A 24,842-nucleotide genomic window follows, 5' to 3' on the forward strand; every position below is an offset into this window, starting at 1 on the left:
AGCTTTCGGCCGCCTGTGTGTGCTGTCGCAGGGCTGGGGCCTTCACAGCCCGCGGCCGACACTCGCAGGCGGGCACATTGTCTCCTCCCCCCGCGGGCGGGCGGACGCCGGAGCTCCGTGACGCTGAGGAGCAGCCGCCGCCGCTCCGGCAGTCATCGAGGGGCGACCGCGCCTGTGTGGGGGGCAGACAGGAGCTGGACGCCCGCTAACAGAGGAGGAGAAGGTAATTTTTTAAAATCTGCTCATTCAGGGAAGAGATTCATATTGTTCGTTAAATCGCTTCCTCGTTGCTTTGGAAGTGCTGCTCCGGTGATGTTCAGGATAGAAATCTATCAGGGTTAAATTACGCGGATGGGAACAAAAGATTTATGTGTCCTTTTCAGAGATACTTTTAGGTTAACGAGTGATTTGTTCAACCGATGTGCTCCATAGGGGCTGCGCTGGGGTCTGGGATTAAAATGCGCGTTTTGGGGGTCTGCTCAGCCGTAAAAACGCCGAAATAATTCCGAGTTGCCACGTGGGTGAAGCTGGCAAAGCGACTACGTGTTAATGCAGCTGAAAACGTGGACCGAGTGAATTATTAAAGAAGATAAAGGTCAGTTTGTGCGGCTTGGTGCCACCATACAAATCCCACTAACTGACATGTAAAACAGGCGACGGTTACGCAGCGCTCTCATCCCTCCATGGGCTGTCCCACAGGGAAGATCCGCCGCTCAGCATCACTTTTATTAATCAAGGGAGCAATACGGAATATTCTCCTGACGCCCTCCTTCACTCCTCACACAATTAATAACGTCTGGACCTCAGAGATGAACCCGAGGACACATGGCTGCAGGGGAGCGCAGGAGGTGAAAGAGGAGTAACAGGATGTCCTGTGCTCCTCTCACTGACCCATGACAGACAGAGAAAAGGAAGAGCAATATAAAGGGATGAATAGTGATAAGAATCATAATAATAGCATTTTATTTAAGGCCACTCAAGGTTCTGTCATATAAGATAAGCAATAAAATCAGTAAACAACAGTGCACCATCATAAAATGTCAGTACTGTTAATGATAGAGCATAAATAACAGAGCACCAACGATAAAACATCAGGACAGTTAGGGCAATAAGCAGCTCTGCAAATACGTTAGAAAACAAGGCTGTAGTAAAAATAAAATGCAGTTCACACAGTTAAAGAAAGATAGTTTAACCCTTGTTTTAAAAGTTCCTCTAAACACAAAATAGGTCAGAAAATGTCAAAAACAGCTATAAAATATGTTTATATTGTTGAATATTTTACTCCCAAATATTCATTCATCATCAGAATGTTAAGCCTTTAAAGAGATGAGTTTTAAAGGTGTTTTCTGTAATGGAGTCCAGCATGTGGATGTGCGGGGGAAGGGTGGGTGCAGCAGAGGAGAAGGCCCTGGCACCTATTGTGCTGAGGTTCAGGGCTGGTAGCGCCAGCGGATCTGCTGATGCAGACGGGCGGGAGTGAGAGGGAGTGAAAGTCTGAGGGGGGTCTGTGAGGTAAGCAGGGGATAGAGCATGTAGAGCTTTAAACGTTAATAATAACATTTTATAGTTGACCTGATGTGACAGAGGGAGCCGGTGAATCACCAAGGGAGTGACAGTGGACTTTGAAGGCGTGATGCAGAGTTATGGATGAGCTGAAGTTGGTGAATAAGTTTGCTGGGGACGCCCGCCAGGATTGCATTGCAGTAGTCAGTGCGTGATGTGACCAAAGCCTTGACTCAGATTTCCCTGGAGTGTTGCGTTAAAGCAGGGTGTAATCTGGAGATGTTTCGCAAAAGGGAAAAGACAATGTTAGACACATTCTTTATGACTGGAGACAGAGAGGATACAGTCCAGGATAACAAGAATGCTTTTATCCTGTTTGGAAACAGGTGTGGTGGCTTCAGCAATGGGGAGTGAGCAAATATTAGCTTTGGAGATTGTAGGTGTAACGTCATGGAGTCGCTCAGATTTACCACGGTTGATAGCCGTTATCTGTATATGATGGAGGGAGGGCACAGGAGGGGAGAGTCGAGGTGGGATTAGTGGACACACAAAGCTGTGTATCATCAGCGTAACCATGAACATGAACATCATGGTGCTGGAACATGTTGCTAAGAGAGAGGAGCTAAGTAATAATGAGGAGTGGCCCCAGTGCCGAGCCCTGTGGAACTCCCATGGAGCTTTCTGATTGGTAATTTTGTGTTTGTGTAAAGTCTGACATCACATAGAACAGAAGGTCATTTCCTAACACTTGGGAAACCAGAGAACCAGAGAATATTCAAGATATTCTTTGTGTTTTGGGAAAAAAATGCATATTTACTTTCTTGCCGAGAGTTAGATGAGAAGATCGACACCACTCTCGTGTTTGCGTTTAAAAAATGAAGCTACTGCCAGCAGCCAGCTAATTTAGCTTAGCTTGAACGGGGGGGGGGGGGACTCTGTCCAAAGGTCACAGAATCTACCAAGCATCATCTCTAAAGATTTTTAAGTAACATATCTTGTTTAATCTGTACAAATAAGGAAGGTTTTACAGGGGGTTACTTGTTGGTCCAGTTCTCAGGCAACCACCTCCAGGACTCCAGGGAGTTCCAGGTCTGAGCCAAGGAAACTTTAAAAAAAGAAGGGTCGTAATACCAACACTAATGAGCTGCTTGGTGCCAGTTCTGTTGAAGCCTATGGGAGATGCATAGGGAAGCACACTGAAACCCAACACATCTACATCATATGACCTTATCACATATTCAAATGATTACTAATTTTTAAAAATGGACCTGATCATCAGAAAACAATGCATCATAATTACGAATGACACAATCTCTTCTACAAGTCCGTTTTGGTTGAGTGGAGTTGAGTTGTATTCTCAAAAACATAGTCTCAGAAGATGTTTTTGTACATCTGGACATGGCATTAAGAGTCTTTGGGGGGATGTTCTACTGGAACATTTGCACAGAGGGCTTTTCATTCAAGGGTTTTCGCAAGTTTATGTTAGTCTCATGCTAGCCAGATTCCATAAACCCATCAGACCCCTCCTTTGTTAGTTCGCTCACAGCCTGTCACAGGACAGTCTGACCTGCAGACAGTCCTGAATGCCGTTTTCTGATTTTAAATGCGGATAAAACATAAGTCTTTTATCCATGAAGCACCTACAGGAAATGAGTTGCTGCAGGCCCCTTGGGGCTTGCATTCTGCACGGCTCAAGTTTCTTTAACAAAGTCTTCCATCAGGAACATTGGCAAGATCAGGCCATTTCCGTCATTGTAAGATGCATGAGCACTCCCTTTCACTCTTTGTTAACCTCTCTCTGCACACTCGTGTTCATAGCCTGAGTTCTGTGACCAGCTGGAGAAACAGGCTGTCGGGCATTTGTCATCACGCTCTGAACCTCTGTTACAGTCTTCTGAAGGAAGACTCTTCTAAAACTGTATTAAAGCTGCTCCAATCAAAGTTTTATATCAAGTTATAATGGAACAACTACATGTAACATGAAAGGTGTGGCTCATAGTGATGAACCAACACAGAGTTATCACCTGACTCTGCAGGTCCTCTCAGTTCTGTGGAGCATCTCAGTTTCTGTTCATGTCTGCTATTGTTTTGGTTTTGGTCCACTCTCTTCATTCTCAAGAGTGTTGCTTTCAGCAGCAGCATCTGCTGTTTGCTACCTGCCCAGGAACAGAACGCAGAACAATGTAATAGCCGGTCAACACAGTGGAGCATTTAGCAGCAAGAAAAAATCTTATCACTACTGTATGTAAGAGTCTACAGCCGCATAGCAGCTCTTTTAGGTGGCACTTAGCTGCAGTGTTGCTTTGTGCAAAATGCTCACATTAACATGTTAACACGCTCATGATGACAATGCTGTTTTGCAGGTGTAATATTTACCATGTTCACCATCTTAGTTTAGCACGTTATCATGCAAATATTTGCTGATAAGCGCTTGACACTAAGCACAACTGAGGTTGATGTGAATGTTACTAGTTTTGCAGGTATTAGGGTGTAATAAGACAGTACTGGACAAAAGTTTTGACATGATGATGGTGCTTCATGAAAAATCGATAGATCATTTCAGTCGCAAGGATTTATGTTCATGTCTGGACAAAATTTCATGGCAATTGATGTTCAGGTAGATTAGATAGATAGATTTCAGTCTGGACCAAACTAGTGGACCGACAGACTGTCCAGAAGAACCAGTCACCGCTTCAGCTGCCTCACACAACCTGATGGATTGTTTGTTTTGTTGTAGGTGTCCTGAAAGGTTGCAGCACTTACAGTGACATGGGCCTCAAAAGTAATTACACACCCTACAGAGCTAACACAGGAGCCTTGCCTGAGCTGCCAAGTACAAAATGACTCAGAGAAATGGAATCAGAGGGACAAATGATCACTGCCTCCACTCAAAGGCCTCAATGGATTGTGAGCAGGCCAACGGCATGGAGCAGGAGAAAGTTCCAGAGACCAACGACTGTGAATCCGAGGAGGGGCAACAGGGAGGCTCCATGGCTGTAACAGGAGCTGTCACAGCTCCAGATGGCGGTTGGGGCTGGGTGGTGCTGGTTGCCACCATCATTGACCTGGCTTTGACCCTGGCATTCCCCTCCTGTGTGGGAATCTTCTACACTGACCTGCAGAATGATTTCCACGCCTCCAACAGCGAAACCTCCTGGGTGCCCTCCATCATGACGTCAGTGCTTCATGCAGGAGGTAAAGTAGGAAAACCAAGAAATAAACTGTAAGCAGTATATTGTAATATACCTTCACATCTTAAGTTCACATTGATGTTGTGTAAATATATTGTATGATACACCATGATACATAATATATTTTGGTTGGAATGAAATATATCATTTGTTATATTATTTGCCCCCTAACCTCAAGGTAATTTAAGTTCCTACCTGCTGCTGTTGTACAGGAAAAGTGTGAAACTAGAGACACAGTTAGTGTGTTTTTTAACCTCTCACGCTGTGTAGGTGTTGACTTAAAAAAGATTTTCCATGAGAAAGTGCAGCCCACTTATTACCCACAACCCAGAGGACTTGAGTCCGCTACACATCAAGAATTCAGGGTTTGTGTGTTGTAAACACAAACATCAGAGTCTGCTGGTCATCGTAGGAAGAATGCTTTATCCTCTTGTGGAGCTTCTCAGTGTGCTGCACAAAGGAACTATGTCTCGGGTCAGTAATGTCCACGTCCTTCCTCAATGCTGCATTACGTAACCTGCATGAAACAGGAAGTAATGTCGGCTGTGTAGGTTCATATAAAGTCACTGTAGAGGATCAAGGGGAATTTCTGGCTATGTAATCATTAATTATACCAGCTATTCATGTTTCTGTCTGTATAGCAGAATGTAGATTTTTATGCTGCTGCATGTTGCACACTTGATTCAGCGCCTGTAAGAGGTTTGTTATTGTCTTCTAGTCACAAACAGAGAAATGAGTTCGGAGTGATTCGGGTGCTTTCACAGGATATCCAACCCTTTGACACACTAACTGAGAGTCTGACTCTGTCTGTGATGTTGGAAGGATTAAAACCAGTTTGAGACATGGTTGGATGGATGCAAATAATACGAGGCGTTAGACAATCATCGCACATTGAACTGTCAATATTGGAAGTGCGAATCACAACAACTGTTTTGCAGCAGAACAAAACGTTCATTTTCTAACGTCTCCGTGTTATCTGATTGGTTTGACAACGTTCCTTCGTCTCTTCATATCGTAACACCTTTTCACTCCCAATCAATTTGCAACGAAATGGTAATAATCACCATCATTTCTCAAGAGTGCGTCATGTCCTTCAGATTACGCCTGTTCACACACAGTGTGAAGTGCCGTTTGTGGGCGGTAATAACCTCCTGCACAGTTTGTTTGTTTTTTTTTTTAATCAAAAGAAGACTTATTGGCTCACATGTAGCGCAGATAAGTTTCGTCATATTTGTACACAGATTTTCACCTCTGAATCCCTCCAGGCCTTTCCCCCCTGCCACACCCAACTTTTCTTTAACTGTTAAATTTACGATAAAACACTTCCAAATGTTTTCTTGAGCATTAAATATTCAATTATTATTGATTGAAAATGTACATTAATGATTAGGTACAAGAATAAACCACAAAAATTTATAATAAATTTAATTAAAATGACGAAATATGAACCTTTTTCCATAAAAGGTACAACAATTGATTGAATGAAAGTTGGCCTATGAAATTAGCTTTTCTGAAATTAAAAATCTGAATAGTCCAAACTCACAGGGTGTCACTGAGGGGGTGCGTGCGTCATGCAATCAGTGTCTGTAGTTTACATTTAAAGGATAAATCTGATGAGCATCGATAATTTAGCTTTTGTCATCAGCTTCCATGAAAAGACTGAAATCAACAGTGCATGTCTGTGTGTCTTCTTCCTGTGTGCCAGAGAGCTCCACGTTTGTCCAACAACGATTAACACATCAGTGAGCCACACTGGTTGTACTGGTTGACATGTTCCTTCATTACCATGAACACACTGTACTTTGGTTCCGATCACGCATACCAGAGCTCGAGACTGGCGTCGCTCCGGGGATGACAGAAAAAGAGTTTGGAATGAGCAGAAATCTTCCCCAGGACGCCCCCGGGACAAAAGGGATTTTTGTCTGTATGAACAACTTTTTACTCAGCAAATAACAAACCTGAGTGGTGGCTGCAACGGACAGCGTCATCTCATGCTGTTACTGTAGTTACTATCACATATCATTGTGCGTGACTCTGTGAAGTTTTGGTTTGCAGTGATGTTGCTCGGCACACGTTAAAATCCAAAAGGACAAAGGAAACTCACCATCAATGGAGTGCGCACTCTATTTTTCCCCTGATATTGCTACATTAAACAACAAATACATATTGAAATCGGCTCACGAGCTAGCTAGCTGTTAGCAGCCAGTGGGCAGCAGAGTGCTGCTGTGTGTTGCTAACACCTAACAAAGCTAATAGAGCTAACGGAGCTAACAGCTAACAGAGCTAACTGAGCTGCAGTTTGATATGACAATACAGCAAGTTTACAGTACTGAAGGACAAGCACTTCAGCTGAGTACAGTTTGGAGGTAAAAGTACTTTGAGTTTGGAGTTAACATTAAGTAGCCAGATGCATTTAGTCCAGTTCTGTACTGAAAGGACACCGCTGAGGTACTTGTGCCTTTATAATAAAAATCAACATCTACACTTGTTTTTCAGGACGGCACTAAAAAAGTAAGTCTGCTGCCCCAAACACTCACAAGAGCACCAAATGTGGATTCATCCGCTGCTGAAAATAGTCCCTAACAGCTGCACTTTTTCCTCCTGTTCAAGTGACCAGCCGTTAAAGGAAATCACTGGGCCTTTTTAAAATATGAAATCATATATTTGTGAGCTGTTTTTAAAGATTTACGTCTTCAGGAGGAATCAATAGCTTCAAGACAAAGTCGAGGCCTGCAGAGGGCTTTTTTTTACCAGTTCAGTAGAGAGCTATAACAGTGTGTGTGTGTGTGTGTGTGTGTGTGTGTAACTGAACACAGGTCTCATGGCTTATGGAGACAGGAATGCTTTGATCTTATCAATGTTCCTGAGCTGAGAAAAATGTGACAAGATTCTCAGGTTTATCTTCATTAAGCTGCTCAACCTCAGCCAATGTTCAGACGGCAGTGACGCTCGCCGTCATGAATTTAGTGGGCGGAAGAATCAATTCTGAAACTCTAATGTTAGACAACTCAAACAGAATCTTGTTATTCGTGATGTTGTCAGACTGTGAGAAACATTTTTTAGGTTAAATGTTGCATTATTTGCTTAAATATTGCAAACACTCGTCATTAAACACTCTGCCGCCTGTGTGTTTGGCTTACATAGGCTCGATTAGATACAGGTATTATCTCCATCAGTGCCCTGCAGCCATGTTGCTTAACAACTAAAGCAGCTCCATTGTGCTTTGCATTTACCCCTCCTGTTGGTGACTTCTAACCATTGTACCCCATTGTTTTGAAGCACCGAGGCTTCAAGCCAAGACCATTTATGAGCAGCATTTGAGGCGGAATGACGTAGCAGAGACGGTGACATTTGTTCACTGGAAACTGATTTGTCCTGAAACGCAGTGTGTTGTCATGCTGATGTAATAAAATCTCGTTGCACTGATGGTTATATGGGCCAGCTTCACATGGATCTGTCACACAGGGAGCAAACGTGCCTTCAGTAATTTCAATCAACTGATAACATTACAGCTAAATGCAAGTTGTCTGAAACCTGCTGCAGGATTAGGAAAATGGCCTCGCCTGCGCTGTGTAAGCCTTTGCCCATTTCTGCTTCGGTATGCATTAAACTAAGAGCATTACGTTTGATCCACAGGTCCCTTTTGTAGCGTGTTGGTGGAGAGACTTGGTTGCCGAGCTACAGTCATGTTGGGCGGAGTCCTGAGTGGGCTTGGAATGGCGGCCAGTTCATTTACCCAGTCCATCAGCCAGCTCTACCTCACTGCTGGGGTTATTACAGGTCAGCCAACAGATTTGCTATCCCGAGCGGACACTTGTAACGGTGGTTGCACACAAAAGTACACAACCTGCCCAGCAAACAGCACACACACTCAGAGCACAGCGGAGCGTTTAGCAGCTGAGGAGCCGAATGTTTTTCCCAGGAGTTAGCAGAGAGCAAAACACGAGTTTCATAAATGAAAACCATGTTAAAGTTGTGTTTTTTTACAGTTCTGCCAGAGAAATCTAATTAAACTTTAAACTTACACATAATTCCAGTTTATTATGATTTAAGTCTAATTTCATAGAGTTGGGCATTATTTGTGGCAAAATTGTCTAACAGGACAAGAGACGAACAGGTTGTAAACAAGCTAACAGTTTAGCCAAATTATCCAAACAACTTAGTTTGGAGGTAAAACTTAAAGTGAGCACACCTGAAATGTTGGTGATAATGGAAAACTTTGTGTGTGCTCAACTACAGTAAACACAGATGGCCGAAGTCGAAGTAGGAAATCTTTTTGCAAACTGATAATAAGTATACCGTTGACTTCATTTTGTCTTTAGCTAACAGGCTGAATTCTTGTGTCCCAAGATCTCATCACAATCTTATTATTCCAGAGAGGAATTATAGCCAAACAAAAATGCTAAATAAGTTGTGATAAAGTAGATCTTTAAAGTGAGTGTAGTTTTTGCCTTGACATAAATCAGTAAACACAATCGTGTCCCTGATGTTGTCCCCGTGTCTTCTTTTATCATCACAGGTCTCGGTTTCTGCTTTAGCTTCCAGCCAGCTGTGACCATCCTCGGGCACTACTTCGTCCGCCGCCGTGCGTTTGCCAACGCGATGTCGTCCACGGGCACCGCCCTGGGACTGTGCACCCTGCCTGTCCTGGGTAACTACCTCCACTCAGAGCTGGGCTGGAGGGGGAGTTTCCTCGTTCTGGGGGCCATCCTGTTTAACTGCTGCGTGTGCGGGGCGGTGATGAGGCCCCTCCAGCCCCCGCGGCGTCGAGGCCAGCCTCTGATGAACCACGGACCCCCTCTGCCAGAGAGGGAGGATGCAAGGAAGGACAAGGGGTGGGTGAGAACGATGTGGAGCTTCCTGGGGGCTTCCGTAAGAAAACACATGGCCTTTGACCAGCTCTACAACAACTCGCGTTACTGTGTGTATGCTATAGGCATCACCTGGATGATGCTCGGGTTTGTGGTTCCCTTGGTGTACCTGGTTCCCTACGCCACGGCAAACAACATGGAGCAGGGCCGCGCCGCGCTGCTGCTCTCCATCCTGGGTATCGTTAACATCGTGGTGCGGCCGCCCATCGGCATCATCTTCAACATGCCCTGGTTCAAAGGGCGACACGTTTATGTATTTGCCTCAGCTTTGCTGGTCAATGGGCTCAGTAACAGCATCTGCTGCATCGGGCCCAGCTTTACCGTACTGATGTTTTACGTGGCCGTCTACGGGCTGTCCATGAGCGTGGTGGGCTCCCTGATGTTCACCGTCCTCATGGATATAGTGGAGATGAGCCGCTTCCCCTCGGCTCTGGGCCTGCTCGCTATCATGGAGAGCATCACGCTGCTCATTGGGCCTCCGCTGGCAGGTAACGTAAACACAGAGAGAGAGAGGAGGGGAAGAGATGGAGAGGACAGATATGGAGGGAATGTAGGACACACTCGCATTATGTCTAAAAACTGGATAGAATTTGCCTCACTGTATTTGTTCAGGCTTCAGGCAGAGTGCAACGTGAGGTATAAACGGTTTTATTCATGGAAGAGCTGCTGTGGAGGAAGAATTGGTTCATTGATTGAGTAAAAGAAGAGTGAAAAACACCGCTGTACTACATACTCATGCTATATACTGTATGCTAATAGCATTCAGCAGCCAGTGTAAAAGAGATGAATGGACTTTTCTGTTCTGTAGAAAAGGGAAATGACATGTGCAGTAGCTTCCTTTGAGCAATGTGGGTTTCATATCCAGATTTCTGGTTTATGAGTGGACTTAATTCGCTGCTTTTCCAGTGTGAACACGCTACACTCTGAGACTGGCTTTGAATTAGTGCGCTAAGGAGGTGGGACCCTGCTAAAGAGCAGCTAAAGCTCATGATACAAACCTGAAACCCTTCGTCGTCCACCGGAGGCAGAGGCAGGCGAGGCTTAGCTTTAAGGGGCGTGTCCTCCAGGTTTGATCACCTCTGCTGATTTGACATGTGCAATGAAATGATTTAAACCTGCAGAGCAGCTCCGGCTTTCATAGACATGAACACGTTTAAGCTGTCAGACTTTTAGACCTCGAGGTTCAGTCTGGCTGCATCTTTTCTGTGTGTCTCGACTTGAACACATCAAAAGTACGCTGAGCCGGATTCAGACACACTACACGTGTGTGTGGTCAGATTTCCTGCGCTTGTGTTTGTGTGTGCTTTGGTGCACACGTTTCTGTTTGTGGAGCAAACTCGACACCTTCGACCTGCAGCTGTAAATAGAAGAACGCTCTCAGCCAATTTGGCTGTTATACAGAAAAGAACAGAAACAAGTGTGCAGCAGTGGAAGAAGTATTCAGATCTTTTACTTAAATAAAAGTACTAATATGACACTGACAAATACTCCAGTACAAGTAAAATTGCATTTTCCAGCTGATTGTGTGGAGATACGTGGTTTTCATTTGACAGGAAGGGCATGACACATCGTAATTTGCATAAAGTTGCATGAAATGAAACTACTGTACCACGTACAATAGTTGAGTACGTGTACTCAGTCTCATCCCCCACCGGCCGCCTGGGCTTCAGTGTGGGGTGGAGTTTAGTGGCAGCAGAGCGGGGAAGGGGCAGAGGCCCTCAGTGTCAAATGACAGGTATGCTTCCCACCGCTTACATGGCCGGGCTGTGACCTAACCACAGACACAAACCACGACAGACTCACTTCACACATGCAGGGAACTAAATCATCACTGTCAGCTGACAAAACTGGTTTTTAACAAAGAACGTGCACATGTGCTTATACTCAGCTGTACCAGAGAAATACTGTGGTAACACCTTATGTTACTGTACACATAACACTGGTAACTAGCTGCTTATTAGCATGTATATTAGTAGCATATTGGCTCTTTATTAATCATTATAAAGCACTTGTTATGCCTTTAAGTTTCCCCTCAGTGACCTCCTTATTACTGCTTATTGATAGTAAATTAGGAAGTTGTTTAACATGAATTATGATCTTAATAACCTAATTCTCTAACCCAAAAATAAGGCATTAATAGCTGCTTTATAAGGACTAATAAAGAGCCAATATGCTACTAATAGGCATGCTAATAAGAAACTAGCTAATAGTGAATATGTGAACGTTAATATAAAGTGTTAGCAGTACTATTTTTTACGAAGAGGTGACACTTTATTTTATTGATCTAAAAATTCTTTATCATTTAAAGAAAGATTGTTATTTGGTGTTAATCATAGTGTAAAAAGGCAGAAAGGTCTGACAGTGTTGTAGTTTCTTACTGAAAGAGCTGCCTCACTTAAATTGTGAATTTTATTTCCATATATATATATTTCCATATGTGCTGAATTTTAGATTTCCCTGTAGCCAAATTTCACATATTTGCATGTTGAGCTGACCTGCAGTGCTCAGAGTGAAGGACTGGAGGGCTGCAGCTGAATCGTCGTCTTTGCTTAGGAAGGTTTCTGACTGAGTGAAATGACCTGGAGGTCTGTAACTGGCGGCCATGACAGGAGCGGCTCAGATTCAGCTGAGGAAAGGTGCTTCACTGCTTCCTGCCTTATCTCCTTTAGCAGAGGATGCACTGGACCATCCTTGACCGAAGGAAAGGAGATAATGTCGTCCATGATTCCTTATGGCAGCAACTTTTAAAGCGACGTAATGATGTACATTTTTTGACAGTTCAGCTGCAGCCGTGGTCCGTGATTCCCAAACATTTTGGCTTCTGAGCCCTTAAACTGAAGGACCCTTAATTATTGGCTGGATGTCTCCACCAGTCTGTGCTTTCACAGCTGAAATCATCCAGTAACTCAAAAAAAGTAAAAATCAGAGGTTGAGAGTTTGAATAAGCAGAATTTGGTGCAGCAGAGACTTTTTTTTCTGCTTTCTTATCCTCTTCATCTTCTCTTGACCCCTCAGATTTGTCTTACACCCCTCTGGGAACCACTGCTCGACACAAAAGCCAATTTTGTTACCACCAATTAACACGTCTTCATGATGTGTTATATTTTGTCCTTTCAGGAACCTGCTGATGAATTTACAGTTGCTTTCTGGGAAATTATAAAAGAATGTAAGACCAGTGAAACAAAGGTTACCAACAAACAATCAAAACATGAAATGCCAGCATCACAGATGCTTTTCTTGTTGTTGCAGGAGTCCTGGTTGACAGGACAGGCCAGTACTACCACGTCTTCTTTGCTTGCAGTGCCGTTGTTGCCTCGGCCGCCATGTTCCTCATGGTGTCTTTCTGGTGGCTCGACAAAAGGGGCAGGACGGCGTCAAAGCAGTGTCAACCAGCCGTGCCGCCCGAACCGGCGAGACAGTACAGCAGCGTGCCCACAGAGGGGGACAAAGACAAGGCCTCGGCCAACGGGGCCGAGTACATCACCAGCGTCTGAGCCTGCTTACACTGTGTCGCCCTCAACACTTCACACTCTGGGTCAGACAGGTTTGCAGATTATTTTGTAATGTTTGTGTCAGCTCGCGTGGCGTGCCAGATGTTGCAAAGTGTTCTGCGGCTGACCTGCTCCGAATCGTCCCCATGTGATGCATCTTTGCCATCTGGTCCGCCATAAGAGTCCAGTCAAACACTATGAATGATTTGCACTGTCTGACCGAGGTCGGACACTTGATCCTTCGTACCAAAACGAACAGATGTGCACTTACAAACTGCAACGTGATTGTACCGTTTATCGTGAAATGCTGCTGATCTTACCCACGTGATCACACAATCTTATCATATAGGAGGTATCTCACTTCATCGCCAGCATACATGATCCTTTGTTGATGGATCTGTTATGGAGTGTGTTTAATGGCATATGACGAGCACACAGACACAAAGAATGAGTCTGAGAAGGTAGTGATAATGATAAAGTGGTTGTAATGAAATAGCAAGAAATTTTAATAGTAATATACATAAATGAAATCAAAGTGAAGAAAACAGTATGGGGTCGAAAGTGGCTCCGTAATTAAGATTTAAAGGATAATTTTATTATTCAATATTTTTTCTACTGTCAAATCTAAAAAGACCAAAATCAACGAAATGTCAGCGTGTCCCGATGACTGAAACACTTTTTGCTTCACTTTCTTCTTCCGTTGTGAAATTTTCGTTGAAATGATGACGTCACCGTTCTTAATCCCGCCTACAAAGCTCTGATTGGTGGATCGTTTCTCCAACCGGCAGAAATAGTGATTCTGGAACCAGGCCGATATGAAACGGCGCTACGATGCTGGAGGAAAACCAGTAAAATGAACTGTTTGCACACGGAAACAAAACCCACGATCCAGCAGCGTCGTAGACAAAACAGACTGAAAGACGCGTTTTTCACAGGCTTCAGGTGACTGAATCCAGATGTTAAAGCTTCTGCTCCTCACCTGGTTTTTATTTTTATTTAAGTTTCGACTTTCAGATTTCATTTTAGTTTACTTTGAGTGTGTTTGCTTGTTGTAGTTTCAGATTTTCAGAAAGGCTTGGTTTTAGTTTTCATATATTTAATTTTAGTTTTACAGTCGTTTTAGTTTATGATGTGTCAGACGTATGAAGCTACAGTCTTTCTACACACAAGACACATTTACAAAAGGTCCTACTAAACGCTTCTAGTTGAAATATTTATACATTTGTTAATTAACTGTGTAAGTGTAGCGACAGCTTTCATTTCTTTGTCTTGCAAAATGGCTGTAAATTGACCCTGAGTCCCTGATTCAAGCTAAACCTGAAATGAATTTACTTTAATTAGTTTTGCAACGAGGCAACATCATTTCAGGTCAGTTTGAAATTTCCTTAAACGTTTCCGACAGTTCGTTTCGCTGCTTATTTTCACTGTAGTTCGCGATGATGAGCCACACTTGAAGCATCCACACGACACGCAGCTGTTTGATGAAGACTCAGCATCATCACTCGCTGCCTCGTGCTGCCTCCACACATTTAGGGAGTGTTCACGCTCCTTCCTGTCAGGCTGATGAACAGTCTAATGCTGTCTGACCTCCCCAGCCTGTCGGTGACACTCAGTCAAACCCACTGCTTCCTGCTAAAGACTAGAATAGGTCACGAATATGTACTTTCACTTTCAAGGTTTAAGGTTCACGGATTTCCTAAAGCAGCTGGTCGCTCTGGTTTTTCTCCAACGTTACTCAGACAGGAGGAAACAGGTGGACGGGCTGTTTTCAGGTGTGGATCAATCCACGTTTGGTGCTCCAGTGAGTGTTTCCAAACTATGTCAGTATTTCAATATGAAGTGCTTTGTGTGTGTGTGTGTGTGTGTGTGTGTGGCTCAGAGCACTGATGCACACAACACCTGGTATTAGACACATGCACTGTTGGTTTTGGTCTTTTCGTGATAGTTTTGACTCAGAAAAATACAGAAAACCTCTCAGACTTATCTTAATTATAGTTAATAGCTAAAGACCTGGTAGAGTAGATCAGTCAAAGCAGGATATAGAAAATGAGAGTTTTCTTTCACCTTCATCATCTTTAAAATAGGAAAATGAATTTTCTCTGTCGGTGTTAAACACAGCATGCGGAGCAAATTACAAACCTGTTGATGAGTAGCTGTTGCTTTATATCACTGAAGGATAGCATATATTTATATTTATGTACACGGTTGATTCCATTTGCCTTTCACAGTCACATGTAGGAAATGAGCATGTACTGCATCAGCAGAGATTAATCATGTTTTTGTGTACCGCACGCTTCTCATCCCTTAATGGAACAGTGCCTTTTTATAGAACCGGTGTATTAGTACACACAGCCGCAGCGCGAGGTCACGGCCTTTCAGGGGGATCCGAGCAGATGATTTCATGTTGAATGTCAGCTGAAACATGCGGTGAGAGAAACGTTTCGAAGGCACTGAGGAGTCAACAGCTCACATGTTTTTATGACACTGTAGTTTACCTTCATGGGACAGACTTTTGATAAACGAGCAGTGAGACTATCACACCACCAGTACAGGTTTGAACAAAGATGTTTTATGTCAAATGTTGCTGAAAATTAAATAGACATTTCAGGTATGAGCTGCGCTGCAGTAATCAAAAGTATAACCAGAGTCTTCTCAGCCGTGAGAGGATTTATTAGTAATTTTTTGAGGCTTGTCTTGCTTTGGGCCAAATTCTACCTTTACTATAGATTCTTTATTTATACATTATGATCAGGGGAAAATAAATGTTTGAATATCAGAGTTGTCTTCGTTGTGATCATTTTTTAAGGATCGTGTGCCACCAATGCAGAACATAACCTGAGCCATGAGGGCCTTAAAACAGGTCTTGAAACTTAAGATAACCCTTTAAAACTCATTGTCTTCTAGAGGTTTAAAAAGCTTTATTATTTCAGTTGATATGATGATCTTATTGATCCTGGGTGGAAATGCACAGCCTTTTATATAAAGTAACTAAAACCAGACCCACCTTTACCATCTGCAACATTAAGGGATGAACACATTGATGCATCAGTACTTACAATGGTGAAAGAAGTACTCAGGCAGTAAAAGTAGGAATACTACAGTGTAGAAATACTGTTTTGCAGGTAAAAGTCCTGTATTCAAATGTTAGTTAAGGACTTTATTTAAGAGTTTTTCTTCTATAGCTGCAGTTTTGAGGAACTTTATATAAACAGATGCCGCCATCTTGTGGTCATGATGTGTAATGACGGGCAGCCGTGAGTGTGTGTACAGAGCAAAGAGGAAGCGTCGAGACCAGAAACTGTCGTACCAACAACGGAAAACGCCTAAATAAGTGAAATGAGGGCAGCGTCGTTTAATGCTGAGTCTTATGTCCTTGTTTCAGGTGTACGGAGTCGGTTTAGCTCAACCGCGCGTCGTCAAATCGAAAGTGAAACTAAACGCAAACAAACGAACCTGCGTGGAGTTTTAGCAGGTTAGCCAACCGGTGAGTGTGAGGAGAGGAAACAGACGGTAAGTCAGCAGGACAGACTCAGTCCGTGATGTCCTACAGGTTCATCTGGACAAACACTGAACAGCAGCAGCGACAGAAGCGACCTGAAACCTCATTACCAGGTGTTGTTATTAGCTAACAGTAGCTAGCTACAACAAGGCTACTGAGCCAAAGCTGCCGAAGCTGTGAAGTTATAAAGTTGGTTAAAATGAACATTGAAGGCTCTGATGTTGCTGCTGTCTGTGATGTTTTTCCATACATGCTCCAAAACATCAGCTAACGATAGCTCGCTAACAGTATTAATACTTGCACACAGCCTGGAAAGTAATGTGTTATTTACGTTTGGGCTACTTGTGCTTAAGTATTTCTAATACTTACAGGTACTTGTAATTTTTTACCATCTTGTGCTACTTCTACTCCACCTAATTTCGGAGGCAAATACTACATGTATTTTCTAACTTAGGTTACAGGTGCTTAATGTACCCAGCAGTATATGAAGTACCTGAAGCTCCATGGTGTACTTACCTTTTCATACTGAGATGCACTTTGCTCCTCATGCTCCTACACTCCTGTGCTGCTCTACTGCTCTGATTATGAATCCAGGACTTCACTGTACTGGTAATGGATTATCTCTAGTTATGCACATTTAAGCGTCCACCTCACAGCGACTCATAAGACACCAAACACACCGCTGCAGTGAAACACTTGTCAGACATGAACATAACAATATGCATAAAAAGGATGTACAAGTAGCTCAAACTTGTGCTTAAGTACGGTCGTTGAGTACATGTACTTCTTGTTTTCCACCGCTGACCGTCAGTAGCCTCCGTAACAGAATGTTTGCTGTTCCAGGATCAGATTCAGCCCCTTGCAGTCCGACCGTCCCTCTCAGGAAAATGAGAGAAGTGGCAGTTTGTGGATTATCCATCCTTCTGGTCGATGCGGTGCTCTGCTCGGCGCTGTGGGCCGTACTCGTGCTGCTGAAGTGCTCCAGCTGCGGCGGACTGGCAGGCGTTTGGGCCTTCGGGGCAGTGAAGTGGGCCGTTCTCCGTGTTTTCACCTCGGCGCTGACTGATGGAAAGCCTCAGGCTGTGCTCTGCAGGCTGGTCGCGCTCCTCTGCCTTCTTTCTCCCGTGCTTGAGAGCGGACGCGTGCTGATGGCGCCTCCTTCAGTGCCTAACACGGGACCATCTCCTGACCTCAGCATGCTGCTCCTGGGCCCGATATGCTCGTCTCTGGCCTGTGTAGTTTGGGAAAAGGGCCTCAGTGGGGATGGAAAGATGGGAGGGGACAGCAGTAAACTGGATGCCAGGCACCTGCTTATGAGAGTGCTGAAATACTTCAAACCAGACACCTTTTACCTTATTGCAGCCTTCAGTTTCCTCATCTTGGGTGTCTTCTGTAAGTTTGTACACACTAACATTGCACAGTACATATATATATGTATATATATATATACATTGAGTATCAGTGTCTTAGTCCCTGTTAGTACTGTCTAATTTCTGTAGCACTCAGCCCCGAGACCATGAGTCACAAACATTAAGAGTTTACCTCAAAAAAAGGCTCAGTAATTTCCTGAAACAGCTGGGCTGAGTGATCGCTGATCGCTTCAGGACATCTGAATTTAAAGACCCGTCTAAATGCGCACATCACAGAAACATTTTTAACGTCATTTCCTGTTTATATCCGTGTCATTCCTCTTTCCTAACAGGCGACACGTTCATCCCGTTGTATCAGGGGAAGGTGATTGACATGCTGAGAGGTCAAGTGCCTCAAAGCAGCTTCGGTGTTGCAGTTGGACAGCTGGCACTTGTCTCTCTTGGAAGGTAAAACTGCATTTTGTCTTTGTGTTTTCTAGTTAACAACATGCAGACAGGTGACACATTAAAGGGAACACCAGCATTAGCTGTCCAAAGCAGTGGCACCGATTCTAGTGGAGAGATGGAGCATCATCCTTCTAGAAGATGCTCCATCATTTGGTGTTTTGATGATGGTGGAAGCATCTGCATCTGTTATGTTTCTTTAATGTCTCCACCTTCACAGCGCTGTGTTCTCCGGCTTGAGAGGAGGTATATTTATGTGCACCCTGGCCAGACTGAACAAGAGGCTGAAGCATCTGCTGTTTCACACCCTCCTGCAGCAGGAAGTGCACTTCTTTGAGGAGAACAACCCCGGTGAGAAGAACACAGTAACACACAGTGATTTTAGGTGCTACGGTCTGACACAGTTCATCCCACAGGTGTTGGTTTGGGTCGAGATCTCAGAGCTCTGTGCAAGTTTTCCACAGTAACCTGGGAAAAAGATGTCTTAAAGGATCTGGTTTTGTGGAGGCATTTTGAACCAGGAAAGCAGCAAACAGCCTGTAGCTCTCAAATATTACGCGTGTGGCTGTAGTGTAAGACTCTTGTGTTCATAAGCTTTTGCCTTTTTGTCCGTTTCTCCGCCCAGGCCACCTTTCCTCCCGCCTGCACTCTGATGTGGACAGGATGGGCCGCACAGTCGCGCTGAACGCCAACGCGGTGGTTCGCAGCACAGTCAAAACCTGCCTCATGCTCGCAGTGATGATACACCTGTCCTGGGAGCTCACCCTGCTCACCTGCATAGAGATGCCGCTCTTGGCCATCCTGCAGAATAAATACATCAACTGGTCCAAGGTAGGTGTGATGGGATCAGCCCTGGAGTCTCCTGAATAAGCAGCAGTAGTCTGTGGCCTTTCAGTTCACTTCTGACATGGAAGCATCGTAGAATGAATCGAGCTGAGCTGACGTCAGTACCCGCAGTCACCAGTGAGGGGCGCTGCAGGCTAAACGTGACACTAATGATTCAGGGCACTGATGTTTGTTGAGGATTTGGTGGTTTATTTGACACAGCAGGTGATATTTCATTAGAATTCTTTGCATACTTTAAAATGTGGATGATTTTTAATGTTCTAGTTACAATACAGTCAGTAAAAAACTAAGCAAGGTCGACCACAGGCAGCAGCCTCAAAATGTTTTTCACAAAATTCATTCCTTACAGTCTTCTTCTGGACAAAGAACTTCCTTCTTTCCAAAGTTACCCAACATGTGACCAATCGGCTTGGAGCCCTCGTGCGTGCACTGACTGTACCTTCATCGGCTTATTAATAACTCCACTTCTCACAAATCTGGCCAGTTGCCACAAATTCATGTTCTGAACGTGCAGTGATCCCACTGTCTCATGTTCCTCAACACACACACACACACACACACACACACACACACATACAGGACCCCATCCTGTGTTTATCCTCCTGAACATCTGGTCTTCATCTGGCCTCACTCGCTGGGCCTCTCTTCAAGGTCACTGTAACAGAAAATAGGAGATTACGTAGACCAAAGTGAAACCGGTGATTCCTCCTCCACATGCTTCACGTGGATGTTTGAGCTTCGCTGTGCAGAGTGAACGTGCAGTTTCACACCTGAAGGCTGCCAATCGTGGTTTAGTCCTAGATGTCCAGTTTTTCCAAATGAGGGAGAAGGAATGGATTTCTAACAATGAAACTGAATAACAATAAGAGAGATTAGACATAACTTCATGAATCCCATGATGGGAAATTAGGGAATCTTTGTATTTGTTGTCTTTAACCATGTCTGGATGAAATCTTTAAGCATGAAAGCACAATCAAGCCTGAGTCACATTATTTCAGCTCCACTGGATTTCAAATTGAAGCATCGCTCCGCTCACGTCCAGCTTCTTTCTTTGTCCTACAGGAGCTGAAGGATCAGATCCAGGACTGTCACGCTCAGAACAAAGACCTGGCTTTCCAGACCGTCAGTGGGATTCATACAGTCCGCAGCTTCAAGGCAGAGACGAATGAACTGAGGAGGTATAATGAAGCTCTGGACCGGCTGTTCGCCATTCAGAGACATTCAGGAATCTTCAGCGCAGTCTTCCACTTAATACGGAGGGTAAGCAGCAGCGGTGCACGTCCACGGGTCACATGACTCATCTCGGAAGTGAGAGCGTGTTGACTTATGTTTGCATATGGAAGCCATTTCCACCAGGAATGGAAAATTTTGTCTTTTGTCAGTTTTTAAATCAACTCAACATTTTAACTTTCTAAGTCAAACTTATTATAGATGTCAAATATTTAACTTACTTTTTTAACATTTCAACATTTTTTTTTCTTTTTCCGGCAGGATTGGTCTTCCGTACATTGTCTTGCTCCAGTAATAATAACAAAACATTCATTTTTTTTAAGCAGCATGTGTGATTTCGTCTGTTTGGTCAGTTTTTTCAGGCTCGTCTGCAGCGTGAGTAATTCCTCTCTGTGCTTTCTCCGCTCAGCTCGTGAGTCTGGGGATAAAGATCCTCATGCTGGTTCAGGCCCGCAGTCTCATCTCGTCGGGTCACCTCAGCATCGGCAGCCTCGTGTCCTTTTTCTTGTACCAGAAACCCATGTCACAGAATTTAAGGGTGAGCTGAGAGCAGGCATTCAACATATATAACGTGTAACATACATAACACCTGTTGCTGATGAAGATTATTTTTTTGCCACAGGAGATTTTGTATTGCTACGGAGAGACGATGTCCACCGTCGGAGTCATCTCCAAAGTGTTCGCTTATCTTGACAGAACGCCGAAGTGTAAGAAGGAGGGAGAGTTAGCTCCTGAGAAGCTGGAGGGACGAATTGTTTTCCAAAATGTCACCTTCACGTATCCCTCAGCTCCTGCAGATAAACCAGCACTGAAGGTAAATGTTTGACCAGCTGAGAGTTAAAGAGAAGAAGTTGTTCAGAATCGTTAATCGAGTGTTGGACAAGCCATTATATCATTGACGTGTTCTGCACAGTCAGTTTCTCTGGAAGTTCAGCCTGGAAAGATGACGGCGCTGGTGGGCCCCTCCGGCAGTGGAAAGACTTCCTGCGTCAGCCTCCTGAAGAGGCTGTATGAACCTCAGGAGGGACAGATCCTGCTGGACGGAGAGCCGCTGCACCGTTACAAACACAAATACCTCCATCAAAAGGTACAAAAGACAGAAACGGGATGTAACATACAGAGAGAAAAATACATAAAACTAAACACGGAAAGTCGTGTCACTCACAGTGGAACCAGTGCTGCATTCATGTGACATCGTACAGACGATACCTACAAGCAGAAAAGTGGGAAAACTGTGGGAGGATCTTCTACTCGGCACCGCGCCATCGCTGTCAGTTACATCTAAACAAATTCGCTCTCACCTCTGTGAAGCTGTACTCAGTCACAGCTGTACTTTAATGCTAACATGCTCAAAGTGACAATGCTAACATTTAGCGGGTACGTTTACCATGTTCACCATCTTAGTTCAGTGTGTTAGCATGCTAACATTATGTGATTAAAAATAAAAGTTTGCACCTGATGGAGGCGCTAGAGGAGCAGTTACAGCATCAGCAGAGTCTGCAGTTCATCCTGAGAAGGATGAATTAAAACCCTGTCAACCAAGCTAGTGTGTGTTTCAACCTCTTTTTTTTTAGGTGGCCTTGGTATCCCAGAATCCTGTGCTGTTTTCCGGGTCACTGCGATACAACATTGAATACGGCCTGAAGGACTGCACCATTGAGAAAGTGAAAGAAGCTGCGAAGAAGGCCAAAGCAGACGACTTCATCTCTGAGCTGGAGAGCGAATACGACACAGGTACACAAGCCTTCGTACCACACAGCGAGTACACTTCACGCCACACAAACAGCTTACTGTGGACGGCCAGAGAAGCTGTTTGTGACATGACTCATTAAAACCAGTCAGTTCTGAGTGCTACAGACACAGTTTTCCTTTGTTTTTAGCCTATTACAAAAACTGCTGCTGTAACAGACACAAACATACACAAGTCGGTAAATGTACGATAGAAATGTTGACCTGAAGTCAACTGTTTACAGGTTAATTTTTAACGTTTAACAGGCGATGGTCGTGGCAGGTGTGGTGTGATGGGAGGAGAGTTTTCGTTCATGTGTTAACTCGAGCTGCAGATCAAAGGCCAGCACAGAGACAGAAACTGTTCTGGTTATGGGATGTTTCCAGTGATGTAGTGCAGGCCAAACGCAGGTAATCAGCGTATATCTGCTTGTTGTTCAGCCATCGTTGCGTAACCCTGCTTACGTCCCCTCTGATGTGCAGCATTCAGTGAGTTTTTTTCATAGGATGGCCAAGGCATAACCCTCCCTACTCTGCCTGTGATAATTGGTTAGGGTTAAGGTGAGAATGTCAGCGTAACCCAATCAGAGGCATGCCTTCCCCATCCTAGAAAAAAGTATTTGCAATTATTTAGATATGTCTACCTCAAATTATAATGCAACGTGAAGATGAAGCAAACTACTCAAAGAAAATTTGCTTTCGTAATTACAAAGCACTTTGCGATGCTTCACCTCTGAGTCCTTCAGGAATGAGTGTTGTTAAGATTTGAATCACGTACGTGCCCGCGGTTTGTCTTCGCAGACGTAGGGGAATGTGGCGGCAAACTTTCAGGTGGACAGAAGCAATGCATCGCCATCGTCAGAGCTCTGGTTCGAGATCCGCAGGTCATCATACTGGACGAGGCCACCAGCAAACTGGACGTTGAATTGCAGCACGCTGTGAGTAAAGAACATGTCTTCACCTCTGATGACACACATCCTCACAGCAGACTTACCAAAAGTAGAAATACTCATGGCTCATTTCAGGAAGAAATACATATTATTAAGCATGGCTAATGTTGCAGCTAATAAAGGTGGAGCTAATTTCAGCTACTTTAAGTACTGCTGAGTATCTTAATCTTGAACGGCCTCCATGAGGGTGGTCTTCAGGTGTCAGCAGTAAGACGCCTTGAACAGCACCGCCACACATAAAAAATGCATTTCCCTCATGTTCTACTGAAGGGCGTCGCCCGTTACAAGATAAGAATGTTTGTTTGTGAGTGCGAACACACTGTGCGGATCACTGTTATGTTTGGCTGAGGGCCGTTCAGAGCCGGACCACGCCCAGGACCCTGTTCACAAGTGGTGTCAGATACATGGAAACACACAAGTTAAAGGAGCTGAAAACTTGACTTCAAACCTGAAGTGTCCTTCATTTTAAAATGTCCCCAGATGGCAGAAAAGGCAGTGAAACAGAAGCCTGGGTAAAAAGAGAAGTTAGTAGTTTCAGCCAACGGGACTCTAAAAAGCCAGAATCTAAAGCTCTTCTGTCAGGACAAACGTTCGTCTGTAATATTTCTCAAGAGATTAACACACAGAAACGAGTCTCCTCTTCCTGCCTCGCCGTTAGAAGCTCACTGAGGAAAGCGGCCTTCGGCGCCGCAGTGCGAAGCGTTAGTGCTGAGTGCTGAATGCATTGTTCCTGGTGTCAGTAAAGCACTTCCTGAGGTGACCCGCTGGGGCTGAGATAAGGATCTCAGGTAGGTGTAAACGTGATCAGCAGTTTGGCCACATTCCTAACTAGAACAAATCCGCCCAACATGCTGAGACGTAATCCAGTGCACCTCTTTCTGCCCTTTCAGCCATTTTGTTTCGTTTTACTGTTACTCAGACAAAACAAGACATCTAAAGACGTGACTTTGGGCTTTGAATGGATATTTTTTCACTATTTTCTGACTTAGACTAAATGATTAATCAAGCAAACAAGAAAATATTGACAGATTAATGGATGATGAACACTTGTTGTATGGAGGTCAGACTCAAGCGCTGCTGGAGTTTTAATCTCACCAAAGAAAAGTCATCCACACGCAGGTTAACACAGGCTGTGAAGTAACCGTCACTGTTGGCTGCTGTGTCTCAGGTGCTGCAGGAGGTTCTGTCTTGCGGTCGCACGGTCCTCGTGGTGGCTCACCAGCTGAAGACCGTGGAGAAGGCCGATCACATCGTCTTCATAGAGAAGGGGGCAGTCGTGGAGGAGGGGACGCACCAAGAGCTGATGGCTAGAAGAGGACGCTACCATCGTCTGAAAGAGGAGCTGTTCTCCCAGCTCTGAGAAACGCTCACCAAACTCTTCTGTACATACGGTGTCTGCAAACGAGCACGCGGGTCGTTGGAGTGTGTAAGTATTCACCTGGGCCTGGTAACCTGCCTGTTTTTCATCCTGTGAGGCGTAAAGCAGGGCCGCTCAAAGCCCGGACCCACCAGAACTGAACTGGGTTCTCATCCAGTCCACCAAAGCTTCCCATCGGCCCCACAGAATATTCATGAATTCAGAATAATCGTATCGTCTGAATTCATCATTTCTTTTTCATTAAACAGATCTGAACTCATCAATCTTGATATGTTGTACTTTTACTTACTTTTACTTTACTACGCAAACACTGAGAAGGAACTTTTCAGCCAAGTAGGCAT

General features: G+C 44.3%; 2 protein-coding genes across 4 annotated transcripts; both read left to right on the forward strand.

The window, feature by feature from the left end:
- Nucleotides 1–108: 108 nt before the first annotated feature.
- slc16a5a (solute carrier family 16 member 5a) lies at nucleotides 109–15,832 on the forward strand. The gene is made up of 5 exons (XM_076759490.1): nucleotides 109–223; nucleotides 4,241–4,698; nucleotides 8,331–8,474; nucleotides 9,214–10,053; nucleotides 12,815–15,832. The coding sequence occupies exons 2-5, from the start codon at nucleotides 4,344–4,346 to the stop codon at nucleotides 13,057–13,059; spliced, it is 1,584 nt and encodes a 527-aa protein (XP_076615605.1). The 5' UTR covers nucleotides 109–223; nucleotides 4,241–4,343; the 3' UTR covers nucleotides 13,060–15,832.
- A 455-nt stretch (nucleotides 15,833–16,287) lies between these two features.
- On the forward strand, nucleotides 16,288–24,760 carry tap2t (transporter associated with antigen processing, subunit type t, teleost specific). 3 transcript variants are annotated; one of them, XM_076759487.1, is made up of 12 exons: nucleotides 16,288–16,566; nucleotides 17,399–17,947; nucleotides 18,258–18,372; nucleotides 18,590–18,720; nucleotides 18,995–19,200; nucleotides 20,278–20,475; nucleotides 20,855–20,983; nucleotides 21,068–21,259; nucleotides 21,359–21,532; nucleotides 22,020–22,179; nucleotides 22,975–23,111; nucleotides 24,292–24,760. In XM_076759487.1, the coding sequence occupies exons 2-12, from the start codon at nucleotides 17,443–17,445 to the stop codon at nucleotides 24,481–24,483; spliced, it is 2,139 nt and encodes a 712-aa protein (XP_076615602.1). In that variant the 5' UTR covers nucleotides 16,288–16,566; nucleotides 17,399–17,442; the 3' UTR covers nucleotides 24,484–24,760. The 3 variants fall into 3 exon arrangements, with proteins under 3 accessions (XP_076615602.1, XP_076615603.1, XP_076615600.1); XM_076759488.1 differs by having other exon boundaries at nucleotides 16,288–16,540; XM_076759485.1 differs by lacking the exon at nucleotides 16,288–16,566 and adding an exon at nucleotides 16,594–16,668.
- Nucleotides 24,761–24,842: the final 82 nt, after the last annotated feature.

This window comes from Chaetodon auriga, chromosome 20, assembly GCF_051107435.1.
Source record: "Chaetodon auriga isolate fChaAug3 chromosome 20, fChaAug3.hap1, whole genome shotgun sequence".
Lineage (NCBI taxonomy): Eukaryota > Metazoa > Chordata > Actinopteri > Chaetodontiformes > Chaetodontidae > Chaetodon > Chaetodon auriga.

Bases quoted from the DNA above. Each gene is read 5' to 3' on its own strand.
- slc16a5a (XM_076759490.1), top strand. From the start codon at position 4,344: ATGACTCAGAGAAATGGAATCAGAGGGACAAATGATCACTGCCTCCAC. The intron at 8,475-9,213 runs GTCAGCCAACAG...TTATCATCACAG, and splicing joins CACTGCTGGGGTTATTACAG to GTCTCGGTTTCTGCTTTAGC. The intron at 10,054-12,814 runs GTAACGTAAACA...TTGTTGTTGCAG, and splicing joins CATTGGGCCTCCGCTGGCAG to GAGTCCTGGTTGACAGGACA.
- tap2t (XM_076759485.1), top strand. From the start codon at position 16,596: ATGTCCTACAGGTTCATCTGGACAAACACTGAACAGCAGCAGCGACAG. The intron at 20,476-20,854 runs GTAAGCAGCAGC...TTCTCCGCTCAG, and splicing joins TCTTCCACTTAATACGGAGG to CTCGTGAGTCTGGGGATAAA. The intron at 21,260-21,358 runs GTAAATGTTTGA...TGTTCTGCACAG, and splicing joins CAGATAAACCAGCACTGAAG to TCAGTTTCTCTGGAAGTTCA.